Source organism: Indicator indicator, chromosome 1, assembly GCF_027791375.1.
Source record: "Indicator indicator isolate 239-I01 chromosome 1, UM_Iind_1.1, whole genome shotgun sequence".
In the NCBI taxonomy this organism is placed as follows: domain Eukaryota; kingdom Metazoa; phylum Chordata; class Aves; order Piciformes; family Indicatoridae; genus Indicator; species Indicator indicator.
In genome coordinates, this window is record NC_072010.1 from 18,030,423 (window position 1) to 18,052,812 (window position 22,390).

The 22,390-nt window shown below is 38.7% G+C and overlaps 1 protein-coding gene across 1 annotated transcript in view; it reads left to right on the forward strand.

Moving 5' to 3' along the window:
• Positions 1-22,390, forward strand: part of DDX10 (DEAD-box helicase 10) — a 181,541-nt gene that overhangs the window by 11,725 nt on the left and 147,426 nt on the right. The window contains exons 6-9 of the mRNA XM_054385008.1: positions 209-398; positions 2,455-2,581; positions 4,363-4,525; positions 6,096-6,180. Of these exons, the coding sequence (XP_054240983.1) occupies positions 209-398; positions 2,455-2,581; positions 4,363-4,525; positions 6,096-6,180 (565 nt within the window). The remainder of the gene's footprint in view (positions 1-208; positions 399-2,454; positions 2,582-4,362; positions 4,526-6,095; positions 6,181-22,390) is intronic.

Genomic DNA, 22,390 nt, shown 5'->3' on the forward strand with positions numbered 1-22,390 from the left:
ATAGATATTGGGAAATGCTATGACTTGCTGTTTTTCTAAAAATGTCTTTCATGGAGTACCTGAATATCTGAAGAAAATTCTGTCATTCACAGTAGTTAAGTTCACCTTGGCAGTCTAAGTAGGCATGGATTTTTGTACCATAGGGATTTAATGTATGATTATTATTGTTTGTATGTATGATTATTATCAATTCTGTCTCTCAATTCAGTTCTTGATGAAGCTGACAGAATTCTAGACATGGGGTTTGCTGATACAATGAATGCAATCATAGAAAATCTGCCTAAGAAACGCCAGACCTTGCTTTTTTCTGCAACACAAACAAAATCCGTGAAGGACCTTGCAAGACTGAGTCTGAAAGATCCAGAATATGTCTGGGTTCATGAGAAAGCCAAATTCAGGTATGTTAGGATAATGTTTTCTTTTGGGGGGAAGGAAGAGAGGAGTTGAATGAATGTTAAACAGATGGTGACCCTACTTAGCTGCTTCTCTGCCTGTTGTTTCCTTGAATCAGAAGTTGCCTCGTACATCTTCCTCCTTCCCTCAGTATCTGATCCTGTTGTGTGCCTTCCTGAAAGCAACGAATTCCCAGATAAAGGAACACTAATTCTGACTGATTGATTCCTGGGAGGCTGAAGCTGCACTTTTCTTGTGGCTTATCAGAAATCTTTTCCAACTATTTTTTTTTTTCCTCAGGAGCAAACATCAGAATGGATTATAGCTTGGGTGGTGGTGTGTCCTGGGTGTAACAGCACTCACTTCTGAATTGCTGTTTTTTTTGTTGTTTGGCTTCCTTGCCTTCTAGCATGCATTCTTACTGCAGAATCATCATATGTGTTGCACACAGTTCTTCTGTTGGCTGTACCCCAGTGGGCAAGTGCACAACTCTGAGATACTCGAAAGGAGAGCATGTGGTGTTAGTTCATTATTCTAGACCTGCACACACAAAATAAATTTGTCACGCCACATAGGTTGGGCTGGAATGGAAGGCCCTTGCTAGAAGTGAAGTATGTGTTCTGACAAGCTCAAAAAAATTCCTTCGCTAAATGAAAAAATGTGTACAGTGTTTTTTGGCACACTTTTTTCTTGAGATTTGCTATTATTATTACATTGTTTACTATTTTGCATTTCTGTGGGCTCAATCACCTAAGGGTCAAATTACTTATGAACATGTATGATTATTTTTCAGCTCTTCTATGAAATATGCGTGTGTTTCCACACATAAGATGCAAGAGGAAAGTGGAGCACAGTGATAAAAATGGCTTTCCCAAGAGCAAATGAGAAATCATCAGCAAAATGAACACTAGAACCAGTTTAAATCTTGAGGCAGTTTTAACTGTTTGATTTATTTCTTTATTGTTCTGCAAATACCTTTTTTTTTTAATTGGTGGCACTATCAAAGGCATGACTGCCAGGAAATAATAGTGTGCTTAATATTCTCTTAGGAGAAGAAGATGTACAAGCGTAGTATGTACTCTTCATTTTGAGGACTGACTATACATGTGTCTCACAGATCTCACATTTTTTGTGAAGTCTATTTTAAAGTACATTTAATGTTTTAAAATATTTGGGAGAGGGCAATTAGATAATAAAATGAATCAACAAAAGGAAAGTATTAATTTCCTTTAGAATTTACTGCCTTGGTATGTAACAGGTTATTACCTTAGGGAAGCACTTTCCTCTGAAAGGCTTAGAAAGTGAAAGGTACTGTGGTATAATTAGATTGAATAGCAGAATAAGAATTGGAGGAATGTCTTGTAATTTTGTCCTCCCAAGTGGTCACCTTTAGTAAAATGATTTTGAATACCTTTGGTCTGCTTAGAGTGAACCAGAGAGGGACTGCAAGAGATGAGCATTTAGATAGATTTCAAGGGCAAATATGCAAAAGAATTTTTTTTTTTTAATCTTACTTTGTAAAGAAAGGAAAGGTGAGTTAAGATGACGGTTCGGAGCTTTACAAAGTCACTTTGCATGTCAGGATTTAATCAGTAGAAGTACATCAATGCTTTTTTTTGTGCATGATTAGACTGTGTTTTGACATTGCCTTAAGCACAAATGATGCTTTAATAGGATTAGTAGAAAAGACTGTATTTTAAGTCAAGGCAATTTGAATGTCACTGCTTAGACATGGAAAGAGCAGTAAATTAATTTAGAAGTAATGTCAAAAGTTGTCCACCTCTCCCCACTGGCTTTGAGTGAGGAAATTGATTCATTTTTCAAGAGCAGCTTTTTTTGTGGAGCTGCCAAGACTTTTTCCTCAGACTGGGAGAACTTTTCAGCCTGATTCTTCTTTTCTCCTTTTTCCGGGTATTTGTCAGATACTCTTGACTTAAAATAAAGGTTAGACAACTCTCTAGACAAGTGTATGCCTGTATATTCTCTCTCTTCCCTTCTTTCATATTGTAGATGATTTGGGAACTAAGGGAATCTAAACATACTTTTGGGGTTTGTTTTCAGCACACCGGCAACTTTGGATCAGAACTACGTTGTTTGTGAGCTTCAGCAAAAAGTAAACATGTTATATTCTTTCCTGAGAAGTCACTTGAAAAAGAAGACCATTGTGTTTTTTGCAAGCTGTAAAGAGGTATGGCTATTCCACCCATTCCCCTGTGTGTAGCATTTTAAAACTTGAAAAATGAAGATATTCATGTAGATGTCAGGGTGTCAGAGGTGAGATTCTGGACTAGTTTGCAACAGGAAATTGGGAAAGGAGCCAAATAGCACCTACTCCTGTAAGCATGTCATGCAGGGCCTGAGTGCTGGGAAGGTCAGTGACCCAGGCTCCATGCAGGAAGGTGCTGGAGGACCTCAGTGTCCTCAGCCATTTTTGTGCTCTGCTGTTAAAAATGAATGCTAAAAGCTATGTCACTAAGGGCAAGCTATTTTTAAGTTTTGTTTTATGATGCATTTCATAGTTGGATTACAAAATATTTTAGTAGTTCTACCTACTTTCTTTACACGCTCTGAAATTACCAGTATAAAAAATTGTAATTGTGAAATAGTGCAGGGAAGGGTTTTTCTTATGGTTATATAGGAGGCAATCCTTCAAATACCTACTTGTATAAATGTGCTGGGACTATTGATGTTATTTGTTGTGGTGGGTTGAAAATTCCCCCTCCAACATTAATTTTAGCAGACTAGCTCAGTTTGGAAGCAAATGGAGCTGTATTTACAAGCAAAACTACAATTCACAATGGAATGCAATGAATATATACAAATATACAGTATTTACAATATTTACAGGTATTTACAGTCAATAAAACAGCACAAGGACCCCTTTCCCTGGCCAAAAGACCAGGGAAAGCTGCCTCCCTGCCTCCCCCTCCCTGACTCCCCTGTACAAAGGGAAGAGAGAAAGAAGCAGAGGTATGTTAGACTTAGCTAAAAATAAAAGCGATGCAGCCAAGGCCAGTAAGCCGGTTGTTGTCTCCCCAGCGAAGAAGCAAAAAGAGAACGGAACAGAACTGTTTTGGGAACCAAATCTTATGGGAGATATCCCTCCAATGGAATTGTTTAGAACAATCATTAATTTCCGTTTTACACCCAATAGTGATTTATTTACATTTTTACTGCTTCCTGCTAAGATCTGTGAAAAATTTTAAAAGCATAGTCCTAAACTACCACATTTGTGTATGTGTATATGGCACAGGTATTCCTATACCTACTGAATCTATCAAGTATTGTACAACATACAGTGGTGTAGCAAATATTCATTGCAGTTCTTCCACTTGTGCAAGAGGTTAGAATATTTTTGTTTAGTGGTTAGCTGGGGAGTACAGTGAGGTAGTAGGCTTAGTTGTACAGAAATTCTGAGCTGCAGCTGTCCCCACAATATACACTGCTTTTGTAACTGTTTTCTTAAAAAAATGATAGCTGCTTAATGTAAACAAATGCTGCAACACAGTACAGTGTGTAAGAATAAAGAGTGCTTTGACAAGAGGTGCTGCTGATGCTTAGAATGTCAAACCAAGACTCTGTAGATTGCTTTGAATGGCAAGCATGGCACCGTACATTCCTCCAGTATTATCTAAAAGCAGTGCTTGTGATGGACTTGGGGTTTTTCAGTCCCTTGTGTACAGCCTGACTAGTAACATCCCAAGTCATGTTTGCAGTTACCTACTCTGGTTCCTTTTAGGAAAAGGCATCAAAAGGCACACCAATCTTTTGCTGAAGTTAATCGCCTCTTTTAGTACCTGAGCATGTGACAAAGTCTCAAAATATCATCTCTTGTCTATGATGTGGAGAAAAGTGTATTTTACTTGATGTGCTTCTATATACTGGATATGATCTTAACAAGTTTAACATTGACTGGTAAGGTTTGGGGTTTTTATTTTATTTTGTTTATTTTTCTGATTTGTTGAGTAGGTCCAGTATCTATTCAGAGTGTTCTGTAAGCTTCAGCCTGGTCTTACTGTACTGGCCCTCCATGGCAAGCAGCATCAGATGAAGAGAATGGAAGTCTACACTTGTTTTGTTCGGAAAAAGGCAGCAGTACTTTTCGCTACAGATATTGCAGCTCGTGGCCTGGGTATGTACCCACAGAAGCAATAGTTGTTCACTAAGTGATAGTCTCACCCTATTGAGTTTTTATCAGCCTTTGTGTTCTGAAGACCAGCTTGATTTTTAAGAAATGAAGCTGTAGTTTGCTTAAGACCTCATTAGAGTATCTCAGCAGAGACAGACTTCTTAGGGTTCTGCTGTTTCTTTACTGAAGATGCCTACTTCGTTTCTGCTTATTTTATATTTTTGTCCCTGAAAGACTTAGTGTTGTCATTAGTTTTGTAATGGCATTTGTTAGTGAGGTAGTCAGTGTAAGCTGGAAGTTAGTTAGTTATAAAAATCTGTGGACAACCTAGTTTTTCCAGCCGCATTCTGGAATAAAAATCTGGATTGAGAGAAAATGGAAGTAGTGATGTATTTGCTTACTACACACTATAAGGTGAGATTTTGGCACTTTTCAAGAATTTCTTGTATGCCTGTATCCTATGAGTTATCCTAAAGGATATGAAAAATTACTAACCCACCAGTATGTAGAAATGAAAACCTGAAGAAATTTTAACGTCTGAACTATAAGTGGTATTATAGGATTGTATTCTTAAGGAGGCAGAAACGTAGATGAGGGAACAAGCAAGAATATTTATGGAGCCTGTTCTGGCTTGAGTGTCTTTACTCTGGTCATTACCTGCTGAATTAGGATTTTACAACTTTATATTTTGGCTACCTTCTCTTTTCTTTTAGTACTTGGAGGAATTTAGGTATGATGCGAGCCTTTTCAGAATTTCTCTTGTTCTTTCAGAAAGCAAACTCCTATTGTCCAAAATGTAAGGTTTTGACAGCATTCTGCAAAAGGAAGGAAGGTATTTTACAAGCTGGATGCAGGAATGAAAGCTGTTTATCATACCTTCTACAGTGCTAAAATCTCACTAGGGAGGATCTAATGTGGGTATGATTGGTTGGGTGCAGGTATAATTGTGGAATACAGTGCATGTACAGACTTGGTCAGGAGAACACCAACCGACTCCAATGCAAAGCCTATTGCTGCTGGGTGAGGAGAAGCAGTTGGAAAATGCTTATTAATGATGCTCACATTCAGTGTTGACTTCTTTGTCAGGCTTGATCATGCCCTCCTGTCTTTGAGACTATGCTATTTCTAATGTGGGCAGCTGAGGTAGTGCTGCCTTGCCACAACTAACTTTAAACCATGGTGGTGTAGGATATCGATACCATATTTGAAAAGTGGGTCAGATATTGTTATTATTAAACTTAGTGGTATTTTATCATGTGTGACACAAAGCATGTCTGCTCTTGTCAAGTGTGAAATTATATTCCATTCAGTGCACTGTCATAATTTAGGAAATGAATGCACCATTAATTTTAGCTTTCTGTGATGAAGAGAATGATTGTTTATGATATGTGAATACATGCAGTTAATTTTATTTTTATTTCAGAAGTTGCACCCAGTGTCTGTAAATTTGTCTAAATGATGGTTCTTACAGGAATTCATGCTCCAAAATAATGTGTTTGCTCTTGAATAGGAAGTTTTTGAGTACAATGAGCTTAAATTTTTGGTGATCTTTTTTTTTTTTTTCTTTACCCAGATTTTCCAGCAGTGAACTGGGTCATTCAGTTTGATTGTCCAGAAGATGCAAATACATACATCCACAGAGTGGGAAGAACAGCCAGGTTGGTTTTCACTTTTCATTAAGATATTGATGTTGAAAACTAGATCACTATAGAGACAGATAATTGGCTAGGGTCTCATTCGAAAAAAAAATCAAGTTATAAATTGGAAAGAAAGAAAGGTTATTATCACCAAAAGACTATTTTGATTATTTAAGACTACCCAAATACAACCTGGTCCTTGATCTCTGAAGTAGTTTTTTAAGAGCAAGAGGAGCCATTATTGTATAGATCAAAATGTTTATGCAATTGTCTTAAGGCCAAAATGCAAGACATGGCATTAGCTCTTGTATGTAACTTAATTTGTAGTACGGTTTGCAGTACAGGCAGTTGTCAAACCTAATGACAGGTCAGTTGCTCAGAATAGGGCTTCAGCACTCTGAACTATAGGAGTTTGAAACCAGTCTTCCTGGAGCAGATGGTGACTGTAGATGGAGTGTGCACTTGCAGCCCCCTTTCATCATGTGTAAATTCTAGCCAGGTTTTCGTTGTAGTTGGTAACATTTCTGCCTCATCTTGTCCTGTGCTCTCCATTTTCCTGTCTATTTGTTATAATAAAAGAGAGTAGTAATTAAAAAAATGTTTTAAATATTAATTATTTTTTTAAATAACTATCTGTGGACAGAATTGGCGAATCATAGAATCATTTAGGTTGGAAAAGACCTCCCAACATCATCGAGTTCAACCATTGACCTAACACCATCACGGTCATTAAACTGTGTCCCCAAGTGCCATGTCTGCATGTTTTTCTGAACGCTTCCAGGGACCGTGACTCCACCACCTCCCTGGGCAGCCTGTTCCAGTGCTTGACCACTCTTTCAGTACAGAAATTTTTTTCTAATACCCAATCTAAACTTTCCCTGGCACAATTGGAGGCCATTTCCTCTCATTCTGTCACTTGACATTATGGTGAAGTGACCAATGCCCACCTTACTACAACCTCCTTTCAGGTAGTTGTAGAGAGCAAGAAGGTCTCCTTTCAGCCTCCTCTTCTTCATGATAAACAATCCCAGTGGCTTCAGACACTCCTCATAAGTCTTGTTCTTCAGACCCTTCATCAGCTTCATTGCACTCTCTGGACACATTCCAGTAACTCAATCTCCTTCTTGTAGTGAGGGGCCAAAACTGAACACACTACTCAAGGTGCAGCTTCACCATGCCAAGTACAGGGGCACGATCACTTCCCTACTCCTGCTGACCACACTGTTCCTGATATAGACCAGGATGCTGTTTGCCTTCTTGACCGCCTGAGAACTCCAATTTCTCATGTTCATACAGCTGCCAACCAGCACCCCCACATCCTTTTCTGCTGGACAGCTTTCCATCCACTCTTCCCTAAACCTGTAGAGTTGCATGGTGTTGGCATGACCCAAGTGCAGGACCCAGCACTTGGCTTGTTAAACCTCATACAACTGACCTCAGCCCATCAACCCAGCCTGTCCAGATGCCTCAAGCAGATCAACACTCCCACCCAATTTGGTGTCATTTGCAAACGGACTGAGAATGCGCTCAATCTCCTCATCCAGATTGTTGATAAAGATACTAAACAAGACTGGACCCAGTACTGAACCCTGGGCAACACCACTGGTAACTGGCTGCCAACTGGACATAACTCCATTCACCACCACTCTTTGGGCTCAGCCACCCAGGCAGTTTTTTAAATGAGGGAAGTGTCCACCCATCCAAGCCATTAGGAGCCACTTTTTTTCAGGAGAATGCTGTGGGAGACAATGTGAAAGGCTTTACTAAAGAGTCCAGGAAAATAACAGCCTTTCCCCTCATCCACTAGGCAGGTCACCTTGTCATAGAAATAGATCAGGTTTGTCAAGCAGGATGTGTCCTTTGTGAACCCATGCTGGCTGGGCCGGATCACCTGGTTGCCCTGCACATGCTGCATAATGGCACTCAAGATGATCTGCGCCATGACCTTCCCTGGCACCAAGGTCAGGCTGACAGGTCTGTAGTTCCCCAGGTCCTCCTTCCAGCCCTTCTTTTAGATGAGCATTATGCTTACCAATCTCAAATCAGTCATGTTTGTTATACAAAATCATCTAAAACATGTTGCTGAATGTCTAAATTAAAATCTAGGTATAATCTCTTGCGTGAAAATTGAGAAAAAAAAACCACATAGGCTAAGTTAAATTCTGGAGTTTGGTTTTGGTTTGTTTAGTTTTTGTTTGGTTTTTCTGTTTGTTGGGTGTTTGTTTGTTTATGTGTATTATTGTTTGGGTTTTTTTTCCCCCACTCTGTTTTTAATTTAATCCTGTATGGTTTCTACAGAAGGTTTGTAATTTTTTTTTTTTTTTGGTGGCATACTGTCATTATGGGAAGGAAAGCAATGTATTTGGCACATTTTTTAAACTGGCAGTTTGTAGGAGGCCTCATCACTGAGTTAAAGCACCTTCATAGCATCATAGATTGGTTTGGGTTGGAAGGGACCTCCAAAAGTCATCTAGTCCAACCGCCCTGCAGTGAACAGGGACATCCTCTTCCTTGAGTTATAATCCTCAGGCCTTTTTCTGTTTCTCATTAGAGACTGAGAAGAGCAGTTTTAAGTAGGTTTAGAGTAAGTAACTCCCCTTTTCCATAGTGTTTCTAGTAACACATCACCCTGACAAGGATGTTAGCCTTGCAACCTTAAGTGTCAGTCTTCAGGAACTTCTTAAATACAACTTTCTGTGATTGCTTAATCACTACAGCAGATTGAGGCAGAAGGTCTGTCTGGAGGCCATGTGCTGTGCTGAATGCCTGCCCCTTGCTTCCTAGGCTGCTGTTTACATTTCCTTTCATGTTAACTTTTTAATTGCCAAACTTTACTGAAATTGGGAGTACGTGGGAGTGAATGATGTTGAAAGCAATTTCCTTCTGTGGGAAAAGCTTTATTGGTACTTTCTGTTTCTTAATCTGATGCAAAGATCCAGGAATGTTCTACCTACACTGGTCTTTCATTTTGGAGAAACATAGGGGCTCTCTGTCCTTAAAGTAAAGCAGTCCTGGAAAGGGAGTTGTTTACTGAACTTAAGGGCATGAAATAAGTCTTTGACAATACAACAGTGGAGATGTCTAGAGTTGTAAGTGAATAGCATGCACTAAGTAAATATGCCAAGTGCAATTTTGGATGTGGATACTTGAGAGTGTACTTACCTGTGAAAATGTTGAGTAGGAAACTTCACTTGTTTTCAGTAGCCACAATTGGTATGGGAAGCTTGTATTTTCTTTTAGAAACTTGATAAAAATGAACTGACTGCAGTTTAGTAGTCCTCATTAATGAGGTTAGAGCTAATTACAAATTTTCATGGGTTATGAGAGTGTGTAATTGCACAGAATGAAAGCTAAATTAAATATCTCAGCTAATTAAGAGACTGTTAAACTGTAATTAAAACTGGGATGCCAAATACTGTTTACTTTTGAAATCAAATTATTCTGTGATACAAAAGTAAATATGAAAATCAAGAGTGAAATTATTTTGGAGATGGAGCTAAAAAACCTAAGGCTAGTAATTGAGAATGTGTTCTCACATCTGTATTGCAGTTTTGCAAAGCTGTATCTAAGATGAAATAGAATTATTTTTTTTTAATTATCTTTTATTTTAAGTGGTTAAGGCCACCATGTTCCCTAAGTAGCATTTTATTTGCATTTTATCCTGCTGAAGAACATAAATTGCAACTCCTGCATTTTTGATAAGTAATATGAAGAAAATCTGGGTGTTGTCCAGTAACGCTTTTAGTTTATAGTGCAGAATTGGCACATCTTGAGGGTTTTTTTTGCTGTCTTTTTGTCACAGTCTCTTAGAAAAGTCTGTAATTTAAAATACTAGATCACAAGTGTTTTCCTTTGGGCTTTAGTTTCGAAAAATCTATGTAAATAAGAGCTACTTGTAGCAGTTGTCTGCAGAACTGATTTATTCTGGCTTTTAATTTATATTAACGCTTTCTGTTCTGTAGCCTATGCAGCCTGCCGTTCAAAATATTCTTTGATCAATTTTCTGAAACAAGTTACGGTGCCACTAGGGGACAGCAGAAGATTATAATTTGTGAAGCACGCTGCTACTTCTTTTTCCAGCTGTTCTTCCAAACATAACTTTTAAGTTGTATGGCATGAAAAAAAGTATTGGGTTGTTTTTCTTTCAGTCATAACTTCATTGACGAGTAGAAAAGCCACTGAAAAGTCTATTTTATCTTTCTATTCATACTTAAATATCTTGCATTTTGGATGTGCCTATATTTTGGCACATCTCAGCAATTAATTTCTTTCCTATTATGACATTCCTCCCTCTGCTCTACACTTTTTTCTTTTTCTTTTTTTTTTTTTTCCTTTTCTTTTCTTCCCTCTACTTCAGAGGAGACTATTAAACAACTGCAGTTTAGTGAAGTTTAGTTATTTTCTTTCAGGAGTCAGTGTTTTTAAAAGACATTGACAGTGGAATGTTAAACATAATAAATCTTTTTGCTCTACAGTTTTTATTTGTGGTATGTCTGGAATTTTATATAAGCTTGAGATCTGACTGGAGCTCAGACTTCTGACAGTATTTAATCAAGGCTAGTTGGTTGGGTTTCTCAGGTGCTTAAACTGATGTAGGAAAGTCACTGTAATTTTGTTGTTGTCATCATTAAATGTAGTGTACATACAGACGTATGTATGCTTTTTTCCTTTTGGTAAATTATATTCTGAAAACAAATGGAATGATAAAAGCTTGTGCTCCCAAAGCAGGATATGCTATTGCCTACCATCTTTGTACCTGCTGGTATGATGATTAGAGTCAAGAAGTATGAATAAAGACTTAAAAAGACCTATAGCTGAAGGGATTTTTAATGCATTGTGAATACTGAAGAATATACACATGTCAAATTTTAGAAAGGTGAAAGAGGTAGGTCATGCAATGATCTTATTCTGTCATGAAGTAAAATGCTTTGAAGCATGCTCATTGAGGCTCTCAAGTAATTGGACATTATATGTGTGAAAATGAGACTAATGAGCCTTTAAGCCTTTAGAGTAATCCTTTCAAGTGGCAGTAAAGCATTTAAAAATGCAAGTAACTTATGGAACCTTTTTCCAATGGGGGAAGCTTGATATTTTTTTTTTAATTTTAATGAATTTATTTATTAAATTGCAAAATACATCCTGTATGTCATGGGTCCTGATTAAACAGTACAGTCAAGATGGAAGATTCTTGTTTGATTTTTTTTTTTTAAATATTTAAGACCCATCGAAGTACATTTACTGATGTTTCTTTAAAAATAATGCAGTATACAGACCATCTCATGTTATGTTGCAGCCAAGTCATCATCCTGACTCAACTTAAGTAAAAGTAGCTGCTATTGGAGGTCACAAGAAGTTGTTGACGCCGCATATTTAACTTGAAATTCACACTATTAAATTCTCTAAAATTAAACATTGTACCCTAGCTACATTCCTGACAGTGGCCTGTGATGTTTTCGTAGTACTGACTGGCCCTGTCTTATCCATTAGAGTTCTCTTCATAATGGCATGGTATGAATGTTCCAATACACTGAAATATTAAGTGGCAAAGGTTATTACCTGCTGACATGAAGCTATCCTGTAAACTGTAATACAAAATAAATAGGCACATGCATTTTTAATTCAGTAGAGTGGACACAGCTGCTGTGGAAAATGGATTGCTTACAGTCTGGGCTAGAGGACCCAACAACCTCCCAAGGCCTTTGGAATTCAATTTGTTCTGAGACTAGCATGATAAGGTTGTCAAGCCACTGTCTATTCTTGTTCGTTATTTCCTGTGACTAAGTCTGTCTGGCCAACAAGGACATCTAGTATGACAGAATGAAGGAGGTTATGGGTGGTGGTATGAATAAAACCCAGTTGCATTGTTCTGAGAACTTGGCAATAGATGTAAACATGCTACCGTCCAGAGAAGGAAAAGGTTATGAAGTGACCAGAGGGAAAAAAAGAACCACAGAACAGCCTCAAAATAAACAAACCTCTGAAGCAATCTCTTGACTTCATAGCAAGATCTACTGATAATTTTTTTAATATACTGAACTAAAGGTATGTGCAATGAAGAAACAGGAGTGATCAAAGCATTAGAAGTGAGATAGGGATAAAAAAAATAAGCCAGTTCACTTTTGCTGTTTATTTAAATGCTTCATGGGATGTTGGCCTGTTTACAGCCTATGGGAAAGAGATCTTCTCTGTGGCTGAATAGAGGAACCAACAGCAAACAAGAGCTGTCTGCAGCATTTGCTCAGCTGTGAATGGCAAGCACACTTTTGGGTCTATCATCATTTCTGCTGGGTTGCTTCAGTAGGTCTTGCTGTTGATGATACAGCAGTTTCCATTAGTAGTGCACACAGATCTATTGTTAAAGATTTGTTGAAGAAAAATATTTATTACAGAAAGAGAACATTGATCACATAGATGGGATAGAAATTCCAGTAGCCATACATTTGGTTTTTGTGCTTATTTGTCAGTAAAATAGAATACAGAATTACCATGTTAGGGAAGAAACCCAGCAGCGTAGAATGTATGATAAACAGTAGATAAAACTCTTCATGCTCCTGGGTTTCCAGAAATAATGTTTTCTTGGTTTGAAGCTTAGATTTCACCAGTCCTCATTATGTCAGAAGGCTTGGAAGATAATATAGTTGGAATCAAAGTTTTGCCTGAACTGATGCTACTATGAGGGACCTAAAGCTCTTTAAGAGCTGTGTGTAAAAATGGTAGCTTACGTGATCAGATGTAATAGTTGAATTCTAAAACAAAACTACGAGTGCTTCTATTTCTGTGGAAGGCCCTGGGGGTAGGTGTAGGTATTAGTTTCTCTTTGTTGAGGGATAATGTGTAGGTGAACAAATTTATTCGTATACATATCCGATTAAAATAGGTCTTCTCAGAATAAAACTGTCCATTTTGATATGTTTTGGATATTTTTTTATAGATGTCTTGTATTGTTCCTTTATATATAAAGAGTGCAATATAGACAAACGTCTGTCTTCACTACTGTTACTATTTTATCAAGAAATTGAAAATAATAATAAAATATGGATTCCATGCTAGAAATAATAGAATTTGACTCACTGTAACTTTTTTCTAGTCCATATTACATTAAGCATGATTAAGTTTCCTTTTAGCTGGTATTAATAGTTTGACAACCCTATATGATGAGCAGAGGGTCCAGCAGAAGAGTGAGGATATGTAGAGTGTATCATAATGTGCATGCAAACCCAGGCAAATTTCGTGGGCTTGGTTTTGATGCTGTTCCAAATGCTAAACTTACTGACCTTAATGTTTTAAGGAAAGCAGCCTTTAGCTAACTTGTGATAAGTCTCTAGCAAATTTGATCTGGGTGAGAAAGAGACAGCTGAGAAGTTGATTTGGTTTCCTTGATGTCTTTCTCTGAGGGATCTACTGTGCTGAGTTTCTGCATTCCTAATGTATCTGAAGGTGGCTCATTGGCTTGGAATGCAGAACTTTTTTAGGAATGGGCTTTGATTTAAGCCCACAAGTTTTTCAGTGATAATCTTACTTCCTTCTGTATCTTCTGACAGATGAGATGACAGCGTATGTTGATGCTTCCATCCTGACCCAGTTAGGCTAAAATTAGGTCTCTAATGAAATCTTGGTAAAGCCCCATTTAAATTACAGATGAAAAAACACACAAACCACGTTTTTTTTTTTTAATTACTTTTTTATTATGATGGGAGATGTGTGACCTCCAAAGCATAACAATTATGTACTTATCATTCCTTGTATGTTTGTGTGTGGTAAATATCTTCAAAAACATTATCACCTCATTTATATTGAGTTTTCTGTAATTGGAAATGTTCCAGTTCGGGGAACTGTAATGCAAGTATCTTTATATCCACATCCCTCCTTCCCTAAATTTTGTAATTATGCCAGTTTCTAAAATAGGCACTTTTTTCCCATTGCCAAACAAAGCAGAAATACCACCTTTCACTCTCTTGAAATTTGGCATCAACTTATATCTTCTGAAATACAAATGTTAGGGAAACATGTTGCAATACATCTGTTCAAGACAACCTGTAGAAGATTTCTTGTGAGGTCTACATATCTATGCAGGGTGCTCTTACAGTTCTCTTTCCATTGCTTGGTGGTGAGGTTGGTGGTTTTTTTTTTGTTTTTTTTTTTTTTCCCCCTTCTTCCCCGCCTCCTCTTTCCTCTGCCTCCTGGAGATGTCTACCCTGAAGGAGAGCACTGATTCCCATTCCTATTTTATTCTGGTATCACTGTGACTCGTGTGTCACTGGCAGTTAAAATACGGTACATTTGACTGAACTATATGTTGTGATGGTTATGGCAAAGATGGAAAATTAGTATGGTTAGAACAAGCTCAACTCTAGATGCATGACAAGGTGGAATTAATTAACAACAACAGTACATTTCATCTATTGCTTTTGTGCTAATGGTAGTATTGTTTGCTTTAATAGCATTGGCAATGGGTATATGCAACCTCTGGATGCAATCAAAAGAGTAGGTTAAGATAGGTTAAAATTAGCAAAAATTGAGTTGTCTACTAGGTCTGCACAAAACCCCATTTTTTCTCATCCTGTCCTCACTGAGTTGTCTTCATGATATTAGTCCCTTCATGCTTGATACCAGCTGTCAGCAGAGGCTTTTTAGCATAAATTTATCATCAGGAGCAGTCAGCATGGATTTACCAAGGGGAAATCATGCTTGACTAATCTGATAGCCTTCTATGATGTCATAACTGAATGGGTAGATGCAGGGAGACCAGTGGTTCTAGTTTACCATGACCTTAGTAAGGCTTTTCACACTGTCTCACACAACATCCTTGTGAGTAAGCTCAGGAAGTGTGGGACACAAGAATAGACAGTGAGAAGGATTAGGAAGTGGTTACACAATAGAGTCCAAAGCTTTAGTGGTGGTCAATGGTGCCAAGTGCAGTTGTAACTAGTGGAGTCCCCCAGGGATCACAGAATCAAGAAGGTTGGAAAAGACCTCAAGAATCATCAAAGTCCAACCTGTCACCCAAGACCTCATGACCACTAAACCATGTCACCAAGTGCCACGTCCAATCCCCTCTTGAACACCTCCAGGGATGGTGATTCCACCACCTCCCTGGGCAGCACATTCCAACGTCTAACAACTCTCTCCATGAAGAACTTTCTCCTCACCTCGAGCCTAAACCTCCCCTGCTGCAGCTTGAGACTGTGTCCTCTTGTTCTGGTGCTAGTTGCTTGGGAGAAGAGACCAACCTCCTCCTGGCTACAGCCTCCCTTCAGGCAATTGTAGACAGCAATGAGGTCTCCCCTGAGCCTCCTCTTCTCCAGGCTAAACAATCCCAGCTCCTTCAGCCTCTCCTTGTAGGGTTTGTGTTCCAGGCCTCTCCCCAGCCTCGTTACCCTTCTCTGGACACGTTCAAGTATCTCAATGTCCTTCTTAAATTGAGGGGCCCAGAACTGGACACAGTACTCGAGGTGTGACCTAGCCAGTGCTGAGTACAGGGGCAGAATGACTTCCCTGCTCCTGCTGGCCACACTATTCTTGATGCAGGCCAGGATGCCATTGGCCTTCTTGGCCAGCTGGACACACCAGTGCTGGGTCTGGTCCTGTTCAACATCTTCATCAATGACATTGATGAGGGGACAGGGTGTCTGCTCAGTGAGTTTGCTGATAACACCAAACTGGGAGGCTTGGCTGATATGCCTGAAGACTGTGTGGCCATTCAGCGAGACCTGGACAGACTGGAGAGCTGGGCAGAGAGGAACCTAATGAGGTTCAATGAGGACAAGTGCAGAGTCTTGCATCTGGGAAGGAATAATAAACTGCAGCAGTACAGGTTAGGAGGTGGTCTGCTGTGGAGCAAGCCTGTGGAGAAGGACCTGGGAGTCGTGGTGGATAACAAGTTCTCCATGAGCCAGCACCGTGCTCTTGTGGCCAAGAAGGCCAATGGGATCCTGGGGTGCATTAAGAGCAGTGTGTCCAGCAGGTTGAGGGAGGTTCTGTTCCCCCTCTACTCTGCCCTGGTGAGACCTCACCTGGAATATGGCATCCAGTTTTGAGCTCCCGAGTTCAAGAGGGACAGGGATCTGCTGGAGGAAGTCCAACGGAGAGCTACCAGGATGAATAAGGGATTGGAGCACGTGCCCTATGAGGAGGGGCTGAGAGACCTTGGGGCTGGTTAGTCTGGAGAAGAGAAGACTGAAGGGGGATTTGATAAATGTTTATAAATATTCTAAGGGCTGGGTGTCAAGAAGAAGGTGACAGGCTTTTCTCAGTTGCACCCTGTGGTAGGACTAGGGGTAGTGGATATAAACTACAGGAGGTTCCACCTCAACATGAGGGAGAAGTTGTTCTCTGTGAGGGTTACAGAGCAGTGGAACAGGCTCCTCACAGAGGCTGTGGAATCTCCTTCTCTGGAGACTTTCAAGACCCATCTGCATGGATTCCTGTGTGACCTGTGCTAGATTCTGTCATCCTGCTCTGACAGGGGTGTTGGACTCAGTCTCTGGAGGTCCCTTCCAACCCCTAACATCCTGTGATTCTGTGATTAATTCTGTGTTGGTGAATAAACTATCCTCTTGATTTTACTGTGGGTTTGTTTTTTTTTTTTTTTTTTTTTTTTTTTTTTTTTTTTTTTTTTTTTTTTTTTCTGTATGAAACAAAACTACTTGGCAACAGTCTTTCTTGCTAGGAAACTGATGTTCTTGACCTTTACAACATTTTTCTCTACTTATAATTAGCCAGTACCACATTGTCCTAATGTATCCCACTTCCTTCTTGTCCATCCTTTGTTGCTTGCCCTTTATTGTAGACATCCTTTTTCTCATTTGCAGTCAGTGTAAATACATCATTATTACCCTTTGCTTTGTATCACTAATGATGATTTGCCATAGCTTCCTTATTTGGGAGCCAAGATTGAATTGAAGTTGTTTTGAATTGAGCTTATCTTCAAGACCTTAACACAGTATTAAGGTGTTCTTTTCTGAGAAGTAATAGTCTGCCTTTTGATAAACATTGAAGCCTGTAGATGCTAGAAAATAAGGAAGATATGAACTAGAAGTATTTTTTTTTTTGATCCTCTGAGACTTTGTTCAAGTAAGATGCAATTTTGCATAGAATTGAAACGAATTGGAAAAGAGACTGTTAAAGTTGCAATGCAAAGATGACTCCCTGCTCTGTCTTTTTGATCACCTTGAGGAGATGACAAGATATATAATAATATCCATTACTACACAGTCCAGGAAAGTTTGATTACTTTGAGGTTTTTAATTTATTTTTCTTCAGCACAGTTGAAATGCATGCTTGGTGAATAATAAATCACCAGAGCAAATTAGCCTTTTAGTACAGATGTTTGGTTTTGGCGATGATGGACAACTTGCTGACAACAGTCAGCAAGAATAGAGGGAACTTCTAATGTCTTCTCATCTGCAGAAGTAGTCCTCCTGTTGAAGAAATTTGGTGGGTAAAGTTAACTCTTTTGCTGCTTTGTCATCTATAAATGTTTAAAGGTTCTGTCCATTAAAAATAATTGCAGAAATGCCAGTTTGTTTGATGCAGTGGAGAACTTTATTCCCTGTTCTTTTCTCCTGTGTTTTAGCAGAAGATCTAAGTGTTCTTTATTATTTGTGCCAGTAGCTTGTGCTTTCTTAAGTTTGCCAGTCTAGAAGCTTTTAGTATGAAAGACACAGAGAAAACTTTTGAAAACTTAAATTTTCTATTGCAACTTGACTTTTTGAGGTTATCTTTAAGATCATAATTTTCTTATTAGCACATTACTATTATTATTTTCTGAGAAATGAGTTAATAGTCTACCCAAGTAAAAATCCTTTTTTAGGCTTGCATTTTGCTTTAACTAAACACCCATTGAGGACACTGAAGAGATACAAACCTTCCTAGATGATATTTAAGACTTCTGTTTTCAGCTTTGTCAGTTCTGCAATGAATTGATTTTCCTGTTTAGCTTTGAAGAACATCATCCTTATTAAACTATTTACTTTAATTAATTAAATCACGCTCAGAATATAAAAATGGACAAATACAGTTCCTCCTTAACTTCAAGTACATTTAAAATATTGGCATTTCAAAGAGTGAATGTTTCCAAAGAAGGTAAGGAAGAAAAATTCCGTTGCATTGTTGCCAGGTGTCTTTCAGTGTCTTTGTACTGCTGCAGGCATCAGCTTTAAGAAATATTTTGCTCAGAAATATGGTTGATTTTTAATTTTTTCTTAGTAATAGCCAAAAGATGAAAAAGTACAGGTGTTTGGAAAACTCTCTCTTCTTTGTTTTTGTGTGATTTTGTCTTTACTTAGTTATAATACTATTTTCTCTGTATAAAGGCTTTGCAAGACTTAATGTAAATACTGAATTAGGTGTTGCCCTTAGGTATGACATTTTAATTCTTGGGGTTTTTTTTGTGTCAATTTTCTGCGGAATGTGCCTTTAGAGTTGTATCTCCTGAATTTGTATTTTCTGAAAAGATAACTGATTCAGCATATAGTGTGTTAAGCACTAACACAGGAATACATTTCTGATTGCAGGTTCATCTCATCCTGTGTCCTGTTTTGATGGGCACCTTGTGGGTCTTGTGGAAAGCCTGTTAAAAAATGCCAATGTAGAGTAGTGTTTCCTGTACTGTACCATTCCAGAGTTTGGGTTTGTGGCTTGCAGAGAGGGTATCTTCTGTCTCTGACCTGTAATGGATATTCCTTCCATGATTTGTATGGCACTGGCCGTTCATCTTGTGTTGCACACTGAATAAAATAAATATAAATAAACCAAAAATTTAAGAATGCCAGGTTAGGCACTTCAATATAAGGCATTCCAGAAACAACAAAACTGCGTTAATCACTCCATGCTTTTGATTAAATTCAAGGAGTTCACAAAAATAATCCTCTGTAGGTGTTTATATAGTGTGAGCAAGGTCTTTTTCGTCCTCTTCTCTTGACAAATGGGGAAGATTCTTGTAAAGAGACTACACAGACGTACTTTCTGGTCATTCACATAGATCTACTCAGAATCCTTTTCTTTGGCATCATCTGTTTTGAGGAGACAAGCAGAGCTGTGTGCTATTCTGTACTTTAAATTGGTGAGACTGGTGTTGGCAGAAGTATTATCTCTGTGTTCCTGTCTGATACAAGTCTTGGGCAGATAAAAGAGAATATTTTCATACTTCTTTCCAACAGTGCTCTGAGAGTTCAGGTTCTTTTGATGAATAATTAGCTGCCTTGGAACTATGATCATCAATTTTTGCTATAAAATGCTAAGTTCTCGAAGGTTCAGTGGCTTTCCAGGATTTCATTGCTTGTTCAAGCAGCGATGATGTCTGACACATACCCACTTTGTGGAAACATCATCTGGAATTTGGCTGGGTTCCAGTATATAGAGTTTGCTTAGAAGCTGCACTTGTTCTATGTGTACAAGTCATTCCCAACTTTTATTATTATATTAAGGGCACAGGCATTCATTGGGTGTTTGGCCAACAGTGAATTGCCTTGGTAAAGATAAAAAATGGCCTTAAACCAAGCATATGAATTCTTTTTTTTTTTTTAAAGATTTATACAGGCTGTTATTTCTGCATGTCTTAGATCCACTAGTTAAATGTATTAAAATCAAGTGACTGTAGTCTTTTGTACAGTATCTCTCCCTTACCCACAACCCTAAAGAAATATTTTTTGGGACTAATGTTCTACCATTTCTTTTGGCATTCTTACGAAACCACATATAAGCAGTAAACATGCATAACATTATGGCAGAGATTCTGCTCTTTTATCAATTTGATTCTCATACAAAATTTCAAAATATTAAACATCAGCTTAAAATCTCATGATGAAAACATTTATTAAATGTTTTAAAATTATCTCCCTCTCTGGTGATATTCAAAATCCACCTGGATGTGTTCCTGTGCTCTGACAGGGGGTGGGACTAGATGATCTAGTGTGAGGTGTCCCTGCCCATGGCAGAGGGGTTGGCACTAGATGATCGTTGTGGTCCCTTCCAACCCTGATTGAGTCTATGATTCTATGATCTTTCAGGGTCCCTTCCAGCCCCTAAAAGTCTGTGATTCTGTGATCTTTACAAGTCAGATCCCAAATGCAGCATGTATGGAGGGAAGGGCTGGGGGGAAGGCATCTGAGAGCATTTTTGTTGTGATTTTTCAAATTCATCATATGAAATCAGAGAGCTATGACAAAAGCTGTCAGCCTGTTCTAACTGCAGATTTCATTGCTGCTTGCATTGCTTGTGGTGCTGTGATGACAGATAGTGTTTATAGTTTTCAAACAGTTGTGTGGTGCTGTTTTTGCCCAGTGATAACTGTTTATACTTGGAGAAAAGTGGGCTCCCTATATTCCATCTGAAATGCTGTGATTCTTGTTTCGTGTGCCTGCAGGCACTCCCTGGTCTCCAATTTAAAAGCTCTCTTAAGACAAGGAATCTTGACTCTAATACTGCCCTAAATAGCACTTATGTCCACTTTTCAGTGGACAGGCGCAGTGTTTTTTTCTGTCATTGCTGAGCTTTTATTGGAAAGAAATGTGACCTGCCCTGGCATAACCTTGTTCTCTGTGTTCTGTGACCCAAAGAAAAACTCATGACATCTCCCAGACTTCTGCTGACAGTTTATACCTTTTGTGTAATCTTTCCTTGATGGTTCCCTTGATGGAGAAGTGTGAATGAAACTGGAGTAAAAACCCAACATGAGAGTGTGTGATGGAGTAACAGAAGGTGAAGATGTATGAAATGACAACAGACTGAGTGGAATAAAAAGGGAGGAATCAGTCAACTTTTACTATAGAAAACAGAAAGGACAAACCAGATATGCTTAAGATGGATGAAAAGTTTTCCAGCATATGAAAAAAAAAAAGAAAAATATGACTGGAATAGAAACCAAACCAAAGGCCTATTAAGGTAGTAAATAATTTGATATAAAATGACACTTGAAAATAATACAATGGGAATTTTCTGCTTCAAAGAAATAGAATAGTTACAGTCATGGTGGTTTATATATAGGATTACAATCTGTCGCTGCCTTAGGACTTCCCTTTGAGTAGCTCTTTTCAGTTTAGAGCTGCTCTGCTCAGTAAGTTAACATTCTTATTTTGCTTTGTTCCACACATTGCTTTCATCAGTTGGTTGTGATTTTGTCCAATTTTGGCATATTTCTGGAATTTAGTTGAATTGATTTTTTTTTTAATATAATATTTTCCTCTCAATCTGTACTCTAGAACTATTTGTAAATGTAAATGAAGAAACCATGTATGTATTGTAATAGATTCAGACTTAGATAAGGCGAATTACATCCTGGGCTGCATCAAAAGATGTGTTGCCAGCAGATGCAGAGAGGAGATTCTGCCACTTTACTCTGCTCTTGTGAGACCTCACCTGGAGTACTGTGTGCAGGTCTGGAGCCCTCAATAGAGGAAGGACATGGACCTGATGGAGCTGGTTGAGAGGAGGACCATGAGAATGATCAAGGGGTTGGAGCACCTCTGCTACGATGACAGGCTGAGAGAACTGGGGTTGTTCAGTCTGGAGAAGAGGCGGCTCTGGGGAGACCTGATAGCAGCCTTCCAGTACCTGAAGGGGGCCTACAAGAAGGATGGGGAGAGTCTGTTTACAAAGGCCTGCAGTGACAGGACGAGAGGCAATGGCTTTAAGCTGGAGAAGAGCAGATTTAGATTGGATGTTTTGAACAAGTTCTTTACTATGAGGGTAGTGGAACACTGGAACAGGTTGCCTAGGGGGGTGGTTGAGGTCCCTTCCCTGGAAATATTCAAAGTGAGTCTTGACGAGGTCCTGGGCAGTCTGCTCTAGTTGGGGATGTCCCTGCTGACTGAGGGGAGGTCAGACTGGATGAACTTTGGAGGTCTTTTCCAGCCTGGACCATTCTATGATTCTAATGCATGCAAGCTAACTCATTATTAATGCTTCTTTAGGAGGACATAAACCCGTTTTCTGCTTTTTTGTTAATGCTGTTGGGTATTTTTTTATTTTTATGAAAAACCTCAAGTCACAAAATGAGCCAAAAAGCAGGAACTGTCATTTTCTTTTACAAATAGAAAGTGAACAAGAAGATGCATTAAGAGCTTGACAGATTTTTTTTGTTTTGTTTTTTGGTGTGTGCCTTTGTCAACCCTGTATCTTGAGCATCTATCCACACAGCTACATTTGATACAGCTGTTAAGTGCACTGAAGAGTGAATACCAGATATGTTCTTACAGGATCAGTCTGATTGAATCTTTTCTTTTGCACCTAA